This window comes from Zingiber officinale, chromosome 1B, assembly GCF_018446385.1.
Source record: "Zingiber officinale cultivar Zhangliang chromosome 1B, Zo_v1.1, whole genome shotgun sequence".
In the NCBI taxonomy this organism is placed as follows: domain Eukaryota; kingdom Viridiplantae; phylum Streptophyta; class Magnoliopsida; order Zingiberales; family Zingiberaceae; genus Zingiber; species Zingiber officinale.
Genome location: NC_055986.1, coordinates 10,690,717 through 10,713,838, shown reverse-complemented (window position 1 = coordinate 10,713,838; position 23,122 = coordinate 10,690,717). Strand labels below are relative to the sequence as shown.

The 23,122-nt window shown below is 37.8% G+C and overlaps 2 protein-coding genes across 3 annotated transcripts; one reads left to right on the top strand and one right to left on the bottom strand.

The window, feature by feature from the left end:
• Positions 1 to 1,039: 1,039 nt before the first annotated feature.
• Positions 1,040 to 8,328, bottom strand: LOC122050481. 2 transcript variants are annotated; one of them, XM_042611386.1, is made up of 6 exons: positions 8,192 to 8,328; positions 7,873 to 8,119; positions 7,197 to 7,265; positions 5,245 to 5,383; positions 3,843 to 3,953; positions 1,040 to 1,647 (listed from the first exon to the last, which is right to left on the bottom strand). In XM_042611386.1, exons 4-6 carry the CDS (start codon positions 5,359 to 5,361, stop codon positions 1,414 to 1,416), a joined length of 462 nt encoding a protein of 153 aa, XP_042467320.1. In that variant the 5' UTR covers positions 5,362 to 5,383; positions 7,197 to 7,265; positions 7,873 to 8,119; positions 8,192 to 8,328; the 3' UTR covers positions 1,040 to 1,413. The 2 variants fall into 2 exon arrangements, with proteins under 2 accessions (XP_042467320.1, XP_042467318.1); XM_042611384.1 differs by lacking the exon at positions 7,197 to 7,265 and having other exon boundaries at positions 8,192 to 8,324.
• A 12,863-nt stretch (positions 8,329 to 21,191) lies between these two features.
• Positions 21,192 to 22,383, top strand: LOC122050472 (pathogenesis-related genes transcriptional activator PTI6-like). The gene has a single exon (XM_042611377.1). It carries the CDS (start codon positions 21,437 to 21,439, stop codon positions 22,259 to 22,261), a length of 825 nt encoding a protein of 274 aa, XP_042467311.1. The 5' UTR covers positions 21,192 to 21,436; the 3' UTR covers positions 22,262 to 22,383.
• Positions 22,384 to 23,122: the final 739 nt, after the last annotated feature.

The window sequence follows — 23,122 nt, the reverse complement described above, 5'->3', positions numbered from 1 at the left end:
ATTAACGAGCTGAACACATATGTGTTCAAGTTTGTTTATTTAGCTTAACAAGTTGTTCAAACTTGTTTGTTTAATTAATCTTATGTATATTGAACGAACATAAACAAACTCTTACCAAATCGAACATCAAACTTGTTCACGAACGCTTGGTTCATTTACAGTCCTACATACGTCTATGTATCTATATGTACCTCCCTCCATATACGTGGAGCTATTAGAGGGGTCGTTAATGTAACATATCTATATTTTTTACAATATGTAAAAACTATATACTAATTTTTACATAGATAATTATAATTAAATAATGTTCATTTAAAATATAATGAATCTCTAAATAATTATCAATTATTTTTATTAAATTATTATTTTAATTAGATTATTATTTAGAAAAGTAAAATTAAAATGATATAAAGTGAATGCTACTAGTTACCATCTATAAAAGTATATATTAATTTGTACACAGTCCATTAAGATCCAATAATATTTATTTAAAATATAATAAATATCACCTCCCTGGGTTGTTTTGCTCATTGGCATATTGAAAAAAAAATATTCTTATTTCTTTTACCCTGCCGTGGAGCCTCACTGAAATGGACCACCACCGGAGCTTGCTTAGTTTAAATTCAGATAAAAATAACCTTTCCATAATAATTAAATTAATGTTGGAGCATTTGGTGGCCACTTAGACTAACTTATAATGAAATCAAGACATGATCAAATTGTTGCTTTTCTCGACTTTACAGCCATAAAAATTGACTCATTGAGTGTTGCCGAGAGAAGTGGAGTTGAAGCAACAAAGACAATTATTGTTGAACTGCGCAGAGTGATGGATTGAGTGTCTTCCTGGTTGCATAAGGCAACAAATAGAGGGAACCTGACTGCAGTAATTGAATCAATGAATTTGCTCTCTGATGCTATTGATAGGTCATGCCGGCCGCATCATCTGCAATCTGCCCTTTAGACACAAATTAGGTATAAATATGATGCTAAAAGGAATTTCACACATTCACATCCAAGAAAAAGAAACATTAATGAACCATGGTATAATTTTCTGACATTTGTCAGAGTGAGTCTTATTTCATTGCATAAACTGCAAAGTGAATGCTTGGAGCTTGACAATTGCCATCAATATTCATCAAATTGTACATCAAGTTTAGCTCTACATCTCATCCAGAAATCAGGCCTGAGTCCTACTTCAGAGAGATGAGCTCTTGGTTTCCACCAGTGATCAGCTATAATTCACTAGGCTTATATCATCTTCAGGGGATAAGAGAGAGAAAAATCTAAGCGGATAGAATAGCAGGAAAATATAGTTACGTGCCATTTCTCAATGTACAAACATTTTATGAATCAACCAAACAGCAACGCCAAACATGCCATTGATATTGATCAGATTTAGTGCCAAAAAAAAAATCAGTTACTCTGCTCTTGGTTTGGAAGGACTGATTCCTTTTCTGAAGCAGGATGGCCTATGTCAGAGTGGTTAGCTTCAAATTTCTTCTGTGCCATTTCTCTATGTAGCATCGCATTCTCGCGCATCACCTTTACCATTTCTTTGGCATGTTTTTCTTCTTTCTCAAGCTGCATACTCATTAAGAGCTCGGCACCTTTATCAATTGGTTTGAAGTACTCTTCTATTGCAGCTTCCTACACGTATCACAATTTACAAGGATAAAAACATTCATTACTGAACAAACTGAAGCAATCAGCATAGACTGTTCTTTCAAATTCACTTCAGTCAGTACTCTGTTTAACCCAAAAGAAGCTAAGCCTCGAAATTAAATTGCCTACAGGTTTCTTTTTTGACATTTTACAATCACAATGGTTAGATGATAGTATCCATAAGTTATAGGAAAAAATGCCACTTAGCACCACTATTTTTCATTCATTTCAAAGGTTGCTTTCAGAAAACCTGAGTATGCACTGATAATGCAAGCAGAGATGGAGGCAAAGGATGAGACTGAACCAAAGTTGGAAACGCCAACCCATCCAACGCCGAAGCCCTAAGCGCCAGCGGCAATTAAACTTTGAAGCTTCGTCTGAAATGCCGAAGCCCCAAGCCTTCGTCCAAAACGCCGAAGCCCCAAGCCTTCGATTGAAGCTTTGTCCAAAACACCGAAGCCCCAAGTGGCGATTGAAGCTTTGTACGAAAGGGTGAGGGAAAAAAATTGGAAACCCTAAATCAATTTTTTGTATCTATTTTTTTCGATTGAAGCTTCGCCTGAAATAATAATTTTTATATCTATTTTTTGATCTTACTAATTATATTATAATGATTAAAGTAGTTTTTTTTTTGTCATTTTTGCAGGTTTTATTGCTTTGAAATTTTGAAATTGTACATGTTGCTCCTCTTTTGTGTAAGTTATTTTAAATTACAACTTTATTTTGGAATGGTACGTGCTAATCTATTTTTGTAGAAGTTGTTTTACATTACAATTTTATTTTAATATTTTCCATTGTAGTAAGTTAAATTATCATTATTTTTTATTAAAAATTAGAATATATGTGTCTAAATAGAAACCGTTATTATTTCATATATTTAGATCAATGACTATATTTTTTTATAATTGATTGTCTAAAAAAAATTTTGCCCCCCTCATATAATTTTTCCGGCTCCGTCTCTGAATGCAAGCATGCGTAAAAAACATTCCTTGCTTGTATATTTGATGAAATCCATTTGGACAAGAAGAAGCACTGTCTTCTCAACTGATAATCAAACATGTTATGATACTTCCTTTTCTCCTTCCCTTTTGTCATATCTCATCTCTTCTCATCATAACGAACCTTTAACAATTGAGTCCAGCTTAGCAGAATGATGGATTTGTTTTAAAAAAAATGCTGCATTGCTATTTTGACATTTCCATCATTTGATCAGAACCAAATTGAGCATCATCAATTTTTGGGCTGACACAAGTGAATTAATTTTTTTTCATTGGTTCAGTAGCTAATTAGTCATTAGAAAACGATTTTGCAATGTCAAACTCTATCCATGTACAATATTTTTCTTAAAATCTTATCAATCAGATAGACAAAATATTATGCCCTTGCATAATATTTGGTGATTTTTAAAATAGTTACTCGTAGTAATTTAAAAAATTGTTATTTATTAGAAAACCAAAAAAATGTTATTTATTTACTTGGATATACTAATTAACTATGAAATTTACAAAAAAAAAAATATCTAAATATACTAATTAACTATGAAACCACTAATATATTTAACAATAATTATTATGCATAAGTTTTGACCTGTCAAAGATAAGTGATTCATTCTGCAATTAGACATGTTACACTATAATTGAAAATATGGCAGGCAAATAAGACCAAAGACGAGTGTATTTAAGATAATAGAATTGATTTGAAAGATTCAAGCATTACTAGCAATATAACAACGTATAGAGTTCCATATAAATTATAATTTAAAGAATTGGGCTTGTGATGCTTGTTTGCAAATGATGCATAACTACTACACTACTATTCTGCTAGTATATAATCTGGAGGGTGAAAGTCTCTTAAACTGTTTTTTAACCTACTTTTCATCACCTAATATCAAAAGGCAATAGAAGGAATAGATAAGCAATAAATGGGTAGGAAAAGAATTTCTAAAGGGGAAAAAATGACGATAATAAGGTGCATATACATCCTGTCACTAAATTTACATATTTAGCTAGTTTTTTTTTTTTTTTTTTTTTTTGTATGATGTGAAATAACCTAAAGACACAAACATAGTTTTGAAATCATTTTTTTACGAGCATAAAATAGAATTGCACAAATCAGATGCTGAGATAAACAGAAAATGCAAAACATATGTGAATAAGATAATCAAACAGATTGTGACTTACTGTTTCTTCCAGCTGTTGGTTGAGTGCTTGCATTTGCTCAACCATTTGTCGAACTTCTGACAATATGATCTGCTCCGGTAACTTTCGTAGTGCTGCCTTCTTAGCCTGTGCCTAGACAAGGAAATAGGTAAAATTATAGGCAGGATTAAGGAGAAATATTAAAAATTACAGTGAATTTACCAAAGAAACTCTAGTACGGTGTTTCATATGAGAAAAAGTGAACAGATCAAGTTATATTTGTTCTTCCAGATCCTTAATACAGTTATCCAATGTCTTAATCATCATCTAGATTAATGAAAATGAGAATTTTTTAGTACAACTTTTTCATGAAGAGTTATATAAACTTAAACAAGGTCACAAATCCATAAAACAAATTGTTTCCTCCTCCAAAATAGTCCACTCTATCTGTTCATCCATCAAAACATTTTTCCATTTGAATGGCACTTCTACAGATAGTTGTTAGAATCATGATGTGAAAGAATAATTAGTCAAGGAAGTTCCAACTTGAGATTTGGAAATCATAGCTTCAAAAATACATTTCTTAATCTATTACATAAAACTATACAAAGACATAACCCTATTTTAGGTTTAACAAGCAGTTGTTTCAAACAGGGACGGTAAACCAGCTTACAATTCTAACTGAAATAAGCCAACAAAAATTTTCTCCAATTATAATTTCTCTCTATGATTTTAAAAAATTCAGCGTTTCAACAAAGGGCATACCCAAAGTAGCAGAATATCCAAAGGGCACACCAAACTTTTGAATGTGATGTGATTTCAGTTGACCTGTCACCGTCATACGCTTTTAGACAAAGTACTTGACAGTTATAGGATAGATTGGAAATGACTCCGGTCCATTAGATGTGATTGCAGTCAAAACATTTTTGGCGAAAAGAATTTAATAGCTAAACGTGTTTGACAAGGCCTCAAATTCATGCCAAATGATGCCTAATCAACTGAAATAACATTTTCTCAGCTGGCATTCTGGACTTTAGTGGATTAATGGTTTGGCTGGTAATGAAATGGATTGGCCAAAGCATATTTTGGGAAACAGGTGTGACTTTGGTAAAATATGGTTTAAATTTAAGTCTTTCTCCCTCTTTCCTTCCATACAAGGAAATAATTGGATGGAAAATATTTTGCAATTATTTCCGTATGAGTTTACTCCCACCTTTTTCTTTCCCTACTAGTTTCTTTCTTGTGTAGGAAAGAAAGGCCAAATGTCATCCAGAACCTTTGAGGTAGAAATCAAAGTATTTTTTTTCCTAAACTGTTAAGTGAGCATTAGAAAGAATTGCCCAAATAGATAAATTAGCTATGTTATAACAGAACTAAAACCACAAGAAACTGAAACTTTACCAGCAGTCCTACTATATTGTGTAATTAAACAAATGTAATATACCTGTTCAAGTTGCCTCTGAAGTTGCAATCTATATGTTCGGATTCTTCTTTCTTCATAACCAGATAGGACTTTCACCAAAAACCAAGTCCTCCGTCCAAACTCAACTAATTTATCCATCCTCTCGTGACACTATGTATCTCTGCAACACATTTAAGGACTATAAGTTAATAAAGGGTAGTTGTTTGTATTACTTCAGTCATGTCCATGCTACAATTTTAGCTTTATAAAAAGTACAAAAGAGCAGTAATGTGCAAGAGGATTTAAGAAAGAATAACGAGGCTGATAAAATTGGAGTCTCCTTCCTGTTTAGATTATATCATATCAATTGAAATACTGAAATAATGTTGTGTGATAGAATATGTTTATTTATTTAATTAAATTATTGCACCATCCTTTCAGTCTTTTTCAGTTTGCTCAGAAGTTTTTGGACTGATGTTTCTCTGCCAAAAATATCCATAACAAGGATTAATGTAGCAAAAAGCGATTCGCTCGCTCCCAACGCCCCCGTCAACCCATCCCTAGGCCAATACGGAGGAGGTAAATCACGGATGGCTACTAACCATTAATGCAGGTAGCCAAGGCATGGGGGAAGGCATGCTCGGACGCGTCGAGTTTCGACCCCAAGAACTCATGTGACAACGCCCCATGTCTCAACCACTGCACCACCCTGAGGGAACTCCATAACAAGGATTAATGTTCAGTCCCGATGTTGTCAAAGATTGGCACCTGGACCACCCTAGTATAGCAGGGGCGCCTCAGCGAGCCGTTGTTGGGGATGACGTTCAGAATCTACATCAGCAACACTCCAGACGCTCGAACCAGTCTAGGCGCCCGCGCAAGGATAAAGTTTAATCATCAAGCCTTTAAAGAGCCGTTGCGAAGCAAATAAGATGCACCACTGGGGCGCCTGGACCTGCTCCAGGCGCTCGGAGCTGCCACATCAGCCAACGGACGAATTCGACCAGTGAGTTATAAATAGAGTCCTTATCCTCTTCATTTAGAACAACACTCGTTCGTATTCTCTAGATCTATTATTTCTTTACTGTTTGTGCTTAATCGCTGTAAGAGACTTCTCCGCCTTCATCGAAGGAGTTTATTAGTGCTTTTCAACGCCTTGGATTAACAACCTCCCCGGTTGTAACCAAGTAAATTGCTCGTGACTCTTACTCTTCTTTTTATGTTGTTTATTTCGAACTATCTAATGTGTATTTGTCTTTGCTAAGAACAAAGCAAAAGAAAGTTGTAATTTGATTTGCAGGCTATTCACACCCCCGCCCCCTCTAGCCGGCCTCACTAGGACCTTTAGCTTTTAGTGTTTCTAAACTAAATTTAGCAATCCAAACAAATTAGATTCTAGTAGTGTTATGCAGATGAAATTTGTTACCGAGTTCAATTGCTATGTCGTTGTCTTTGGTACTATTTGTTTGTGCTTGTTTGATGCTTCATATTTGATTTTAGTTTTTAATTGTTTACTTCAAATAGACAAGGTTTTTCTACCAGTGTTTTGGTTTGTTGCTTTTCACCTATTAAAATTCCAACAATGTTTCAGTTTTTGTACAGCTTTATCCAGTATTTCAGGATATTGATCTGTAGCTATAGTGTTTGGTTGCATAATATATGTTGTCACTTCTCATCTAAAATTACCAAATAACATCAAGTTGTTTGTTCATACATTAAGGATACTTATTTTGATGTACAAAGATGATAAATTGCTGCTTGTATATAGGAAACTAATATACAAGTTTCTAGTTCTACAGATCATCAAGATCAAAAAAATGAATCCACAGGTGGAAACTAATATATTGTACCAGTCAAAACTTTTAATTCTAAAAAAATTCATATGTTGAAATAGTTGTGCATGCCAATTTTTAGTAACACATGTTGAGCAGCTAAGAAAATCCAAGTTATATTGAAAACTGGTAATGTAAGTGCAACTGTATATAATACTAAACCTGAGAATGTAATTAAATTCATTGGATTTTGTTGTTGAACTTTTCTGCTTCATCTTTCATTCACTCTCCCTACAACAAAACTATAGTTCATATTCCAGCAGTTGTTTTAAGAAAGGTTTGTAATTATAACAATTTCCTGTGAACGATTTATCCAAAATATGGCATTCCCAATGTGCTGGGTTTGTTTTTGTAAATATGATATCAGTATCATTGCAGCAGTGCATCTTAGATCATGGACTTGTGAAGGGTGGCAAATTGAATCAAATAGACTTAAATGGTTATTGTTGCTTGTGACCCATGGTATATTTAGCTTGAAAAAAAAGGAAGAAATCGTACGAATATCCTTGAAACAGTCCATCTTCGATCATGGCATAAAGCGAGAATGGCAAATTGAATCTACAATACCAAAATGAGTTATGTGTGACTTGAAAAAAAGTAACTTTTCTAAAACCAAGCAAGACACAGTCCGCCTAATTCGTTTAAGATGGTGATTACTCTTTTGCTGTTCCTTCCATACCCGCATCAACAAGACACAACACGGGTATGGATACAAAATACAATTTTTGCTCGTCCGACTCGTCCTGTCCTCAGAGGACGATCAATTAAACATAAGAAGAATAAGAAACTTAAGAGGAAGAGGCGGAGGAAGGAAGGAAAAAAAAAACAACAAACTAACCTGGAATCAAGCCCTAGCGCAGGCCGGAGAAGCTACTATGGGGCGGAAGTGTGCGGGCGACTAGGCGAGCAGGCCAGTAGGCGGCCAGGCGAACGGGCAACAGAAGCAATCGCGGAGAGAAGTGCGGGCTGAAAGCAAGGGGGCGACTGTGGGAGGAAACGACTCGCGATCCAAACCTCCGGAGTAAAAGCCTACAGAATGGGGCGTCTGGACTCTGGAGGCCGGGTATAGGAGATCATAATGTGTGCTATATGGAACATGGATCAGTTTAAAAAAACCCCTTATAACTTTTTAAATTTCCAAAATGTCGTCAACTTACAAAAATTCTCGTTTCTTCCCCAGCCTCTTCCTTTCCTCGGCCTTAACCTTCGGCACACTCGTGGACTATCCCAAACGGGCCAATCTTCCCTCATCCCCTCGGCGGCTTCCGCTTCTCCTCCCTCCCAACTCCGCCCGCCTCAAAACACTCGGCGAGGGAGACTGCAGTCGCCACTTTCGCCAAGAAAGGCGCGGCCTTTCCTATGTTCCTGCTGTCAGAGCTGTGGCCGTGGACTCCGATGAGGCTGGCTTGCCTGACCCTGTCCAAGAGGTACACTTCTCCTTCACTTCTGTTGGTAGGTTAATCACCATTGGTCTCAAAGCTTTTTTTTTTTAACTGTATGAAAAGGTTGATGCGCAGATGACAGGTTTCAGATTTTCGTGTTTTAGCTTCATCTCAACAATTGTAGCAATTTGTTGACAGCTCGGCTTTTAAACAAGATGCCTCAGTTTTTTCCCTTGGTTGAAAGATGAAGCTTTATGTGCTTGTCAGCATCCATATTCTCTATCTAAAATTTAAGATAAATAATTTATTTTATTAAATTTAAATAATTCACTATATATTACATCAATTATTTTAAAATTTTTATCATTTTTAATTTTTTATTATTTTTTTTATTATTATTATATTTATGAAATGAATGATTTCTATTATTTTTAATTTTTTATTATTTTTTTTCTTTTTTTTATTATTATATTTATGAAATGAATGGAAGGAAAGATGGAGGGGAAGAAAAGAGATTAAAAAGAAATATTATTTTATTTTTAGAGTAGTGATTTCATTTCCTAAATTTAAAGAATCATTATTCATCAAATCTAAATTTAGATAATGGATAGGATAACTGATATAAAAGTTTTTTAGTTACCCAATTCAAAATTTATGATAAAATTTTTGAATAAGATAATTGATATAGGTGCTCTTAAATTCTAGTTCCTGAATACTATTAGAAGATAATTACTTGGACAGACATAAGTATATTAGATTAGCTGGATAATATGAGAACATAACTCAAGGTGCATGCCTATCCCATGGCATTCAGATAGTGCAATCTAAAACTGCTTTGGATACGGTGCGTGGAGGGTGGTCCAAAATAACGTATGATGGGTAGTTAAAATAATATGATAGTTCGTAAAAATTAGAATGTGTATAGTTGAAGGGATCATTTTTAACGGGGCTCAGTTTCTTAAGGTTCATTCTTCATGAGCATAACTTTTAATATATATTCGATTGGTCCTAGAGTTAATCGGATCTTTAGGGCTCAGCTCTTCATTTCTCATGGGTATGACTCTGACCCAGAATATACCTGATTGGCCCCAGAGTCGATCCGAGCTCTCTACTTTTCATGGGCATGGTCTCAGCTGTTGGTTGTTACTCGGAATATCGTACTGGTTCTCTTGTACAAAAATTTTGTAGAAGTCCTGGACCATTCCTAACAACCTATTATGTTCTTTAGAAATTAAATTTGGAATCGCAAACAGAACTTAACATTATTGATTCCAAATTCAATTTATCTGTTCTTAAAAGTTTAGACTTGGATCACAAATGATGCTTAACATTATTAATCCAAATTCACCTATGTTACAAATTTGATTAAATATTTATTTCAGAGATCGGCTTCCAAGTTAAACATGGCGAGGCACTAGACCTCCTTGGTTATGGGAGCATCCACCACTTCCTAGACAAAGTCTTTCAACGAAATTCAATATTTAATCTCCTTATAGTAACCCTAGGCTTAACCATTAAGTACAATCGAATCACAAGATCGAAAAAACAAAAGAAACACAAACTCGAATCATAAATTCGAAACCTAGAATCGTTAGCCTCTTGTGTTTGGTATTTCAAAATCCGTACAAAGAAAACTAGTATGATGCGGAACAAGACAACTAATTATACCTTTTTTTATAACTAATAAATCTCACGATCTTCTATCGTATTCCTCTTTTTATCTCGGACGTTGTGTGGACGACGATCTACCGAGACGAGAATCCACCCAAGCTTCGTTCTTCTCCTTGCAAGTTTCGGCCACCAACAATCTCCTAGAGATGAAGAACTTCGGCTACCAACCAAGCTCCAAGGGATGTTAGGTAACAATGCCTCCTATCTCTTATTCTTCTCCAAGCAAAATCCGGCCACCAAGATCTCTCCAAGAAGATGATGTCGCCAGCCACTTAAGAAGAATAATAGGGGAAGAGGAAGAAGAGAGGGTCGGCCACCACCAAGGAAGAGAGGAATACTAGAGGATATATTGTTGTAAGATGAGACACCTCTACCCTCTCTTTTATATTCCTTGGTCTTGGCAAATAAGGAAAGTTTTAATAAAAACTTCCTTATTTTCCTTGCCATAGAAAGGAAAATTTAATTGATAAAAAATTCCATTTTCTTCTATGGATGTGGGCGGCCATATCAAATCCTCCAAGGAAAGTTTTAAACACAAGATTAAAACTTCCTTATTTGTTTCCGAAAATTAAAATAAAACTTTTATAAATTAAAATCTCTCTATTAAAATATGTGGATGATTTACAAAAAGGAAAGTTTTCTCTAAAATTAAAATATTCCTTTTAACTACAAATAAGGAAAGATATCAAATATTTCTCTTAATCTTTTGTAGAAAGCTACAAAAGGAAAGATTTAATTTTAAAACTCTCTTTTAAAATCATGAGGATGATTACAAAAAGGAACGTTTTATCAAAAATTAAAATCTTCCTTTTAACTACAAATAAGGAAAGATATCAAACTTTTCTCTTAATCTTTTGTAAAAAACTTATAAAAGGAAAGATTTAAATTTTAAACTCTCTTTTAAAACTATGGCTTCCACATAAGAACATATTTTAAAAAATAAAATCCTTTTAATTTATTGTGGCCGACCACCTAAGCTTGGGTTCAAGCTAGGCCGACCACACTTCAACCCCTCCAAGCCATGTATTGGTTGGCTCTTGCTTGGGCTCCAAGCTTGGCTTGGCCGGCCACCTAAGGGTGGATAAAAAGGTGGATATAGGTGGGTATAAGACTTTATAAATAAGAGGCTACGACAGGGACTGAGAGGAGGAATTGGTTTTGGTCTCCCGATGAACTTGAGCTTCCCGTGTTCGCCCCGAACACCCAACTCGAGTTCATCAATAATATTATGAGTTATTATTGAACTACCGCACCAATCTCATATTACTATATGAGTTCCTTCTTATCATGAGTGTGTTAATCTCCCTATGTTTAAGATATAGAATGTCCACTAATTAAACGAGTTACTAACAACTCACTTAATTAATATCTAGCTCCAAGAGTAGTACCACTCAACCTTATCATCATGTCGGACTAAGTTCACCTGCAGGGTTTACATGACAATCCTTATGAACTCCTCTTGGGGACATCATCAAACTAGATTACTAGGACACAGTTTCATTCTATAATCAACAACACACCATATAAATAATATCATTTCTCAACTTATCGGGTCTATTGATTTATCGAACTAAATCACACCCTTTGATAAATTAAAGAAATGAATATTGAGTATATGTGCTTGTTATTATATCATGATTAAGAGCACACACTTCCATAATAACAAAGGTCTTGTTCTTTTATGCAGTCAGTATAAAAAGAACTTACCTTAAATGGTCTTGCTCAATACACTCAGAGTGTACTAGTGTAATTTTATAGTCAAGATAAACTAATACCAAATTACATTACGACTATTCCAATGGTTTGTTCCTATCCATCTTAGTCATGAGATACTGTTTATAATTTATAAGAAATTGATAACATGATTTTCTATGTATGACACCACACACCATGTTATCTACAATATAAATTAATTGAACAACTACACTTAACACATAAATGTAGACATTTGACCAATGTGATTCTTTATTTCAAAATAAATATTTACAAAAAACTAGATTTTTAGTATACACTCTAACATGAGCATATGCTCAATCGGCCCTAGAGCCGATCGGACTCCTAGGCTCAGCTCCCCACTTCTCGTGGGAATGACTCCCAGCATATGCCCAATTGGTCCAATAGTCGGTCGGACCTCCGGTGCTCAACTTCTCACTTCTCATGGGCATGACTCCCAACATACACGTAATCGGCTCTAGAACCGATCGAACTCCCGGGGCTTAGCTCCCCACTTCTCATGGGCATGGTTTCCAGCTTACACCCGATCGGCTCCAGATCTGGACGAATCTCTGTGGCTCAGTTTCCCACTTCTCATGGGCATGACTTTCAGCATGCACCCGATCGGCCCTAAAGTCGGTCGAACCTCCACGGCTCATCTCCTCACTTCTCATAGGCGCGACTCTCAGCATAATCTCGATCAGTCCCAGAAACGGTCGAACCCCCGAGGTTCAGCTTCCCACTTTTAAGGGGCATGACTCCTAGCATAAACTCTATTGGCCTAGGCCGATCGGACTTCGACAAGACTTGGCTCGATCCCCACCCCACATGGGCATGACTCCCAACCTAAACCCGGTCGGCTTCAAGCTGATCGGACTCTCTCTCGGAGACAACATTGTCTAAAAATCACAACCACTTGTCAGAGAATAACGACTACTCATTAGAAAATATTCTACTACTCTGACATATACACACAACGGAACCTTCCACTGCTTAGGAGATTGTTGTCGTACATCCTCCACTACTCGACATGTTCTGACACCGAACATTTTCTGACGCCTTATAATTGCGGAGGTTATGAGAGGTGGTATAAAAAGGAGGTGCTCGCCATTGGTCAGGTATGGACACACACATCTACAATATTGTTCTATTGTTCATCTTTTTCCATATTTTTCATCGGAACTATTGTTCTGATTTGAACGTTAGATTGTCTGTGTTAAGAATCCCCTCCCCGATTCTCGCCTTGATGCTCTTGTTTGCTCTTTTTGTGACATGTGCAAGTCCGTAGTTTCCAACTCTATATCTTTCCTTTGTCAACATTTTCATTTCCTCGTCGATCACTCATATACTCAATTTTCGGACCGGGTTAGATTGATAAAGGATTTCATATACAGATCTGACACATTTCAGATGTGTAAATGAGAAGAATTATGTTTTTTTATATTTTTTGTTTTGATGAGAATCAGACGGTAGGAAAACCCAGAAAGTATTACTTTGTAGTGGCCAATGAAAAATTCATGCTTGATGAGGAGGGACATTTCAAAGAGTTATTGTTTTAAATGAGCTGAAATTTTGGGGAGCTTAGCAAGGAGCAGGATTTCTGGATTGTTGTTGAGCCCAAATTCTTAGACAAGTTTCCTAGCATTACAGAGCAACTAAACCGACCGGTTGTAGCTCGTCTCCACAGATGGAACTTAGATGACATAATTATGCTTGCTTTTTCAATGGTTTAGCTGTTATTCATTTCAATTACATTCATCTTGGCATAATTGCTCTTCTCATCTTTTTGCCTTTTAGAAAGGTTAAAGGTCCCAGAGTTGGACTAAAAGGTTAAAGGTCCCAGAATTGGAATGTTTATGATGGTCCTTTGGCGATCGACTAGAGGGAAGTGAATAGCCTGCACAGTAAAAATAAACAAATGCCTCTTCTCTAACTTTACAGCTTTATTAGTCTAATACCTGCATACAAAAAACAATGATAAAAGATTGAAAAAGAAGAGACACAAAAGGGTTACTTGGTTTACAATAAGGGAATTGCTAATTCAAGAAAGTTGAAACTCACTAAACAATCTCCTTCAGGCGGAGAAACCTCTTATAACCGTTGAAACATTCAATTATAGAACAAAACTCAAGAGGAATCAAATACAATTGTTGTTCTGACCATCTAGGATCAGAACTGTATTTATAGGCCTGGTCGGGACGTCTGGAAGGTGTCCAGGCGCCTGGAGGGGCATAGAATTTTATCCCTGTCACAACGAATCACACCACGTTGCGAAATGATGAAGTTTTGATTCCGAGCACTTAGACCTATAAAGTCAACTTCCAGTTGACTTTTTGGTTCGGGAATTCTGTTCCAGTTCCGCTCGCTTAGGTTTGGGTCTTTCGTTCCAGTTCCGCTTACTTGGATGATTTCCGCCATCCGAAATAGGAACTCACCTGAACCCATTTTCCAACCTTCTCGAGCAACCTTCCGCTCCGGCTTCTCGTCCCTCGGAAATATCATGTGCCTCCTTCTCGTGCACCCACATACTCTTCCACAGCACCTCGTCCCTCGAACGCACCGAGCCCGTCGACTCTCTCTCGTGCCGTCCTTCTCGCTGGCTGCGTCTTTCGCTCGACTTCCTGTGCTCTTAAGTTCCTGCACACTTAGACACAAAGGTTAAACCACAATATAACCTAACCTGACTTGGTTGATCATATCAAAACTACCTTGGGATACTAACAATCTCCCCCTTTTTGATGTGAGCAACCCCGAGTTAAATTAGGGTGAATTACAAACAAATAACAGTTATAAATATTTGCAAGTACAAAAATTATAAAAAATTGTATGTCCTCCCACTAGATTTAATCTTCACTACTCCCCTTTTGATCACATTAAAAATTGGGTACTTTAAAATGCTACTTGGAAAGTCTAAACTGAAAAGTTTAAGGGAACATTCCAAAAAAAACTAGATCTATAAAGTTTGTTTTAAAAAAAACTTTGAAAAAAATTGCTTAAAAAAATTGGATTGAGAGAAATGACTCTCGAGATAATTTCTAAATTCAAAAATATAAACAAGCATAGAGTAATAATGTGTTAAAAAAATTTAAAATTTTTCCTTTAATAGAGAATATGATATACTTTTAGAGAAAAATAATTTTTGCTGAATAATTAAAAAAAATAACATTAAGAAAAATTTAAAAGTTTTTTACAGATAAGTGATAAAGTTATCTTTCTCGGAAAAATTAACTTCTAATTAATTTCTAACAGACATTTTGACAGACACTTAAAAGCATTAGTTAACAATTCAATGCTTCACAGTTAGTAATTAAATATGTATTTCAGTAATTAGCTTTTAGGCTGTGGCGAGGCACTAGACCTTCTTGGTTATTGGAATAACAACCACTTCTAGACAAAACATTTTAATGAAAGTAAATATTTAATTTTCTCTCTAAAAGCCCCAAAAAATAATTAATCTAAATATGATTTTAGAATTCAAAATAAATTCCTTCCTACCGGATTAATCCAAAATTTGTTAGGAATATATTTCTGTGATATTTTTCTAATTTAGCCTTTATGAAATCTAAAATGTCAATTAAGTCCTCGATCATATTTAAAATTTCTATCATTAGTATGTAGAAAATTTGAGCATGAATCATCTTTTTCTAACATTTTAATTTTATCTTTTAATTTTGTATTTTCATCTATTAGTTTTTTAAATTCTTCTTTTAGGCATGCATGTTCTTTCTTTGACTTTATATACCTTGTTCTCTTTTTATATAATGATTTACTTACTATTTGTATACTTTTAAATAATTATTTTGGAGGAAGCTTACTTATCTGACTTACCATATATTCGTCAGTGGACGCTCCCTTTCATTGTTACTTTCTTCTACAGTGTCTCCCCCTTCATCGATGCTCTCGATGCTCATTTCCGAGGTGCTTTCGTCATCTTCGAGTAGGTAGTTGGCAATTAGTGTTGTTCCGGTAATCTCCTCGGATCTGGATGCTTTTACAGACGAGTCGATATTTGTAGCATAATCAGATTCTTCTTTCGTTGATTTTTCATAGAACTCCAAGAACTTTTCCCAAAGTTCTTTTGTGTTTTGGTAGTTGCCGATTTTGTCAAGTTCTTGAGCAGGAAGAACACTCAGTAGGTAGAACTCGGCCTTACCATTTGCTATGAATTTGTCGCGTTGCTTTTGAGTCCAAAGATGTTCCTCGAGTTCTTTTCCATCTTTACTTTTGGGGACATCAAAACCAAATTTCATAGAAAGCATTATATTAAAATCAGTTTGAAAAAATACCTCCATTTTTCATTTCAAGAATGAGAACTCCCCCTCGAACTTTGATGCGTTGATACTCGGTCCGGTCATCTCTTGTGCTTCGTTGAGCGATTAGTCCTCCTGAAGTTGTAGGGCTCTGATACTACTTGTTGGTCCCTTGATGATCGATTAGAGGAGGAGGGGGGGGGGGTGAATAGACTGCACAGAAAAAAAAACAAACAAAAACCCCTTCTCGAACTTTACAGCTTTATTAGTCTAATACTTGCATACAAAAAAATGGTAAGAGATTGAAAACGAAGATGCACAAAAGAGTTACTTGGTTTACAATCAGGGGATTACTAATATAAGGAAGTTGAAGCTCACTAAGCAATCTCCTTCAGACGGAAAAATTTCTTACAGTAGTTGAAGCACTCAATTACAAAACAAAACTCAAGAGGAATCAATTACAAGTGTTGTTCTGACCATCTAGGACCAGAGCTGTATTTATAGTCCTGGTCGGGACGCTTGGAAAGGGTCCAGATGCCTGGAGGGGGAAAGAATTTTTATCTCCATTGCAACGAATCGCGCCACGTTGCGAAATGATGAAGTTTTGATTCTGGGCGCATGGAAGGGTTTCGGGCGCCCGAACTAGGAAAGTCAACTTCTAGTTGACTTTTTGGTCCGGGTCTTCCGTTCCGATTCCGCTCGCTTGGATTCGGGTCTTCCACTCCGGTTTTGCTCACTTTGGTGATTTCGGCCATTTAGAATAGGGTTCACCCAAACCCATTTTCTGATCTTCTCAAGCAACCTTCCGCTCTGGCTTCTCGTCCCTCGGAAAAGCCTCGCGCCTCCTTGTCCAGCCTTCTTCTCGTCTATTCGTGTACTCTTCCGCAACACCTCGTCCCTCAAACGTATCAAACCCGTCGGCTCTCTCTCGTGTCGTCATTCTCGCTAACTACATCTTTCACTCGATTTCCTGTGCTCCTAAGTTCCTGCACACTTAGACACAAGGGTTAAACTACAATAGAACCTAACCTGACTTGGTTGATCATATCAAAACTACCTTAAGGTACTAACAGTTTTTACGATTATATACTTTTGTTGTCTTGAATAGGGAGAGAGAAGAGAGGAATCAAATTTCTGGTTGTAGCTTACTACAGGTAAAATCAGAGGGATGCATGAAGAGAAATTGTTCGACTTGACGAGCTGTTCAATGTACTATCAAATATCAATTCAACCGTTTCGTTCATAACCATTGTGTATGGCCTCTTGATTCTCAACCCTAAGCCCCCACTTCCCAAAGATTGCCACCGAAAAGTGGAAGTATGATTAAGTTTACTTTAGTTACTGATAGCGAAAGTGTCTTTTGTTGAGATTACTAAGGAAACTCTGCTGTTTGTGACTTTGTCAAAAATCTTTACTTACAAGGTAGATTTTGGAAACGTGTTGAGCCATCTCCTGTTTCCATCTAAGATTTGGAAATCTTTAACCAGAGCTTCTTCTATCTACATAAAATTTTCCAAGAACACTACATTTGTGCCATTGATTCTTTGAATTTTGGACAATTTATTGGATATCTGTTACTATGCATTATGAGCTTAACATAACAAGAGATTTCAAGAACAATGAAAAGTTATTTCAATGACTTCCACAGGTCCATGAAACTGAGGCTGGACAGGGTTTTAACAGACCGCTTTTAGGCACACACACTAGACGAAGCTCTGGCTTATGATCCAATCGATCTAAATTTCGGCAAGCCTGAGAAGTGGACCGCACCATATCCAAAATATGAGTTCGGATGGAAGGAACCCTTTTTGCCACCAGGATCCAACAAAAACTCTCAATAGATTAAACAGTCCGGAGCAAGTTTTCGTCAATTTGACATATGAGGGAAGGATTTATTATATGCTATCTTATTTTACTTTGCAAAAAGACTGTATTCAAAACTCGAACATGTGACATATAATACAAACTCATTTATTGGAAGTCACTCAAATGGGGTGATATTCAAGAACAATTTTTTTCATGAATGTTATAAGAATGCTGAAAGGTACTCTCATTGTTTTCCTTCATAAGATCAATAGGAAGATAGTCCACTAGACAATAGTGTAGCAGTAGGTAACTTTCTTAAATTTTTAGATATCTAAAGATCAGTTTTAATTTTAATAATTAATGGATGATTTTTTTTTTAATAAACAGTTAACTTAAGAACATGGGCCTATGGGTCTGCGAACACTTTAGAGAAATTTTTTTATAAAATCTGTTTCGTTGTCACAGAATTAATCCAAATTGAATTTAGGGTGTCAATTAAAAAAAACCCCAGAAGGTAAACTATCCTGAAACTTTCACCACCATAAATATCTACTTCTTTTGCACTACTAACAAAATACTAACGAAGGTCAGTTAAGTATGAGTTATATTCAAGATTCCAGTGTACTAAAAAGAAAAATGAAACTGTCACATAAACAATCCAGGGCCGTCTCAACTCTTCTTGATATCAAAAAAACATAAGGTCTTAATATTTTTAAAAATAAATATTATTAAAGATTTTTTATTTTATTAGTTATAGTAAAAAGTAGAAGTTGTCACCCTAGTAGCTTAACACGGTCAATCTTACGATTATCTATGAGAAAGTAAATCAGGAAGCTGTAGTTGACTACCGTGAGAAGAGCATTTTTCTCGACTTTATCGAGATTCAACCCCTTACCCATTGTGCACTAGCCAACTCAACCATGTCCCGGGGTGACATTTAATTTTATTAATAAAATTTAAAAGAACAGTTTAATATATTGCCAATAATAATTTATATAATTGGAAGTAGTGACAAACTATGCCACGTATCATAACATTTTCTCACGCCAAACTTCACTTCTTTATTAGTAAAATTTAAAAAATAAAAAATATTTATGTTAACTAATTTGGAAATGAATAATAAATTATTATAATATTATTAATATGTATTTTAATTGCTATTTGAAAAAATATCAATCAATTTTAACTTTGAGGAAAGAAAGTCTTGACACAACAATAAAATTATTGTATGTATAGTGTTCCTGTTGGGAAGCTGAGAAGACGGACCTATCGGAATGACCCGTCTGGAATGTTGACCGCATCTCTATGACCCGGATGGTGAACTGTCTTCTATGTTGACCAAGTTATCGGAAGACCTCCGGTCAACGCTACTTGCAGCCAGCGACCGGGTTGCCCCGGTCTGGTACCCCGATGCTCGAGGGGGATCACGTGAATATATAAGCAATCGAATAATAGCAGAACAATGAAATAAATGTAGGACGAGTACGATAACGTACCCTGGCCCCGGGGGCACCCTCGGATGGATCGGTGAGCTGGTCGCACTGTTGATCAAGTCGTCGCGACCCTGAAGGATAGATGAATGTGTCAGCTGAGGAGCTGGATCTGCCCACTGGGAGCCGAGCGTGACCTAGATCCGGCAAACAACAGGCCGATTGAGAGATAATAGCAGCACGCCGGTCGAGAGATGACGTCGGCACGCAGGTCGGTATACAATATCAGCACGTAGGCCGAACACACTACAACGACGTGTAGGCCGAAATACAACGGTGGCTCGCAGGCCAGCACAGTACCAAAAGCGCTCGTCGACGTGGATCGGAGAATGACCATAGCTGTGAAATCAGTGGTGGTCATGGATCAGCCAATGGATGCCACTGGATGCGATAACGCCCGACTCAGGAAGAAGGCGGCAAGAGGGGCTCAGATCTGTCCGCGCGTGCGTGAGGAACGGAAGAGGACTGCTGACCTCAGATCTAGCCGGCGTCGGAGGCGACAGAAGGGAGTGTCGGCACCGACGACAACGAAGGGGCGTCGGCCTCGGAGAAGAGGGGGGTGGCGGCTAGAGGTTGCTGCCGACGAGAGAAAAGGAGGAGCATGGGTGGCGCCGGAGGGCGCGCTACGTGCGGAAGGCGATGCCGAGTCCGTCCGGTGGCGGCGCCACGAGGAGGAGGGGAGTGGCGGCCGCGGGATGCGTTGCGGAGAAGGCAACACCGACGTATGAGACGACTCCAGCGTGCCTGAGACAATGTCATGAGGACAAGGGGTTGCCGGCGTCGGACTTGGCCAACGTCGGAGGCAACGAAGACGGATCTTCCTCCTGGCGGCAGAAATAACCCGAACCAACCCCTTCCTCCTGGTAGCGGCACTGGAGTGAAGAGGTCGGGGGAAAGGAGGTAGAGGAGAGGAGCGACCGGTGGCCGACGTCGGCGCCGGCGAGGAGGGAGGAAGAAGGTCCTCTTGGCGGCGAACCAAAAACGCGAACCAGGCCCCCTAAATCCCGTGTGAAGAGTGCACTTTATAAGCACTAAAACCCTTAATGTGTCAAAGGACCCAAATGCCCCCTCCTCCCTAATTCCGCCTATGCCCTAACATGCATCCGCATCATATAGAAATAGGTTCGAGTACTAGATATAGTCATTATGTAAAATAGACTCTTTCTTGAAATTTGTATTGGAGGGAGCTTTATAAACCAAATTATCTTTTATTAATTTTAACTTTGATAAATTATTAAGAAAATTTATTTAACCAAAATTAGTTAACTAATAAACATCAACAACGAATTATTAAAAAATTAAAAGAAAAAAAAAATTATAACGAAGGGGTAGATAGAAAAAAATAATAGTGTAATATTAAATTTTTATTAAAAAAATATCAATTAAATATAACTCATAAATATTTAACGAATAAAAAAATAAAAACGATCTAAACTTTAATCTATTAAAAATTATTAATTATTGATTAAATAAAAAAATTTAAAATTACTGACTAAATATAATTTCACTAGCAAAAAAGTTAAAATTATCAATTAAAATAAAATTTGACTAAATTTAATTTAATCATAATTTTAAATATTTAATATATAACTTCATATATATTTTTAAATTAATTATATATATATATATATGAAATTTGATAGGTCCTAATATAATACGGGCTTTAGGTATAGGTGTTAATGATTTATGCTTTGAGAGGTCCTGAAACAATCCTTCTAGAATCGGTCTCATAAATATGGGAGAAAAAAAAGTACATGCTAACCCTAAATACAGTAATTCAGAAGGGGTGGTTTGGATAATTGGAAAAGGGAAAATGACATGTAGGGTTCGGGTTCCTTTAACAACTGGCTTCTTCCCGTCTTCCTTGGTTGGGTCCCTTTTTTTCCAGTCAATTTTCTTCGCTTCGTCTTCGCGTTCTGTGTCTCCCCTTCTCCAATTTTCAGTATAAACCCTAGTCAAAACCTCACTCGATCCTTTGATCGGCTCTAATTAGAGAATTAGATTACTGTTTGTTTCAATTGGGAGCATGAATCTTTTAGATCTTTGATGAAATTGCGGGTCTCCGGCGGCCAGATCTGTGGCTCTGAGCGATGAATCTGCCGCCTGTTGCCCTCTGGAACGGCAGACCGGCCGCCGCTCGTGATGCTCCGGTCAAGTTCTCCGAGCACATCACTTCCACCAGGAAGACAGTCCCAGCGGTGGGAGGGAGTAGACGCCGGAGGAGGGTCGTTCGCATACGCTGCACCGACGCAGACGCCACCGATTCCTCCAGCGACGAGGGGGAGGATAGTGTCCTGGCTCCTCCCCGTCGTCGGATTAAGAGGCACGTCCAAGAGATAGGGATCGAGGCGGGCGTCCGGCCCCTCCCCCGCCGGTCACCGACGCCCAAGCTTCCGCGCGAGGCGGGGACGGATGAGTCCGGACAGAAGAGGTTCCGCGGCGTCCGGCAGCGGCCGTGGGGCCGGTGGGCAGCGGAGATCCGCGATCCTTGGCGAGGGAAACGGCTCTGGCTCGGGACCTTCGACACGGCGGAGGAAGCCGCCGCCGTGTACGACGCCGCCGCCGTCAAGATCAGAGGCGGCAAAGCCGTCACCAACTTCTCCTACCACAAAATTCCCCCCTCCTCCACCGACAGCAGCAACTCCTCCTCCGCTCGGGATGACTCCTCCGACAACCCCTTCTCCTCCCCTACCTCCGTCCTCCGCTACGGCTCGGACCCCACCCCTTTCGACTTCCTCAGCTTCAGCAACGTCGACGCCTTCGGCTTCAGCGTCGACCCTCCACTCCACTTTCCCGAGCTCTACCTCCCGGTCGCGGAGCATCAGGCGGCGGACGAGGAATTCGCCGAGTTCGACGCAGGCGACTTCCTCCCCGAGCTAGTAGCGCCTCAAATGACGATACTACCCTCGTCTTAATATCTTAAATTTTTGAGAGTTAAAAAAAAAACAAAAAGAAAAATGTTCAAACGTGAGCGAAGGTGTGGAGTTGTATTATTATTATTATTATTATTATTATCAATCGTTGTGTGATGGAATAAGTGTGGAAGCGACACTTTCCTTGGATTGCACGATTTGGCGTGTAAAGTTCGTATATTCATATTTAATTCCACGTGTCCTTTTAAAAAACAGAGATATTGTCGTCCAAGATCGTGCTACGTGTCCGTCGGACGGTTAGCGACGTCCGTGACGTACGCTCCGGATTGAGGAAGCAGAAGGAGGCGGGCCCGGCGGCGGCCACGATTTGTCTGCCGAGGAAATGCCAAAATTACCCGCGCTGATTTTTTTTTTGTTTTTCCCCGTCCCCTCAATTTGTTCTTCGAGGCTTCGAGCTATCCGCAGAACTTGGAAAACTTATGCAACGGTCCGTGATTTTTTAATTAGTGGATAAGATTTGATTGTTATTGGTGTTATTATTATGTATTTTTTTAATATAAAACTGCACCTGCTCACTCCCACTCGAAATCACACGCCAAGACATGAAATGAAAGTTGTTAGTATCTTGGCTCCACGGAATATTGTTTAGGCAGTGGTGTTGTCAAGTATCCTGCCTCCGGCTGGTGTCTATGATTCTGCCAATTTCCAAGCAATTCAACTGGCCCCTGCCACCTTGGGGGCTATCATGCACGATGGGACTGGTTCAATTATTGCAATTAGCCATTAAATTGATGAGTCCATTCAGTTTGATTAAGTCCAATCATGAATGGAGAAAAATCCAATGTGATTTGACTATGATTTTCAGACTCTTTGAATTTTATTTGCCTCCTTAGATTGGGTCTG

Excerpts from the sequence above, each read along its gene's own strand:
- LOC122050481 (XM_042611386.1), bottom strand. The coding sequence starts at position 5,361 with ATGGATAAATTAGTTGAGTTTGGACGGAGGACTTGGTTTTTGGTGAAA. Across the intron at positions 3,954-5,244 it reads TTCAGAGGCAACTTGAACAG|GCACAGGCTAAGAAGGCAGC; the intron begins GTATATTACATT and ends TTCCTTGTCTAG. Across the intron at positions 1,648-3,842 it reads ACCAACAGCTGGAAGAAACA|GAAGCTGCAATAGAAGAGTA; the intron begins GTAAGTCACAAT and ends TGATACGTGTAG.
- LOC122050472 (XM_042611377.1), top strand. The coding sequence starts at position 21,437 with ATGAATCTGCCGCCTGTTGCCCTCTGGAACGGCAGACCGGCCGCCGCT.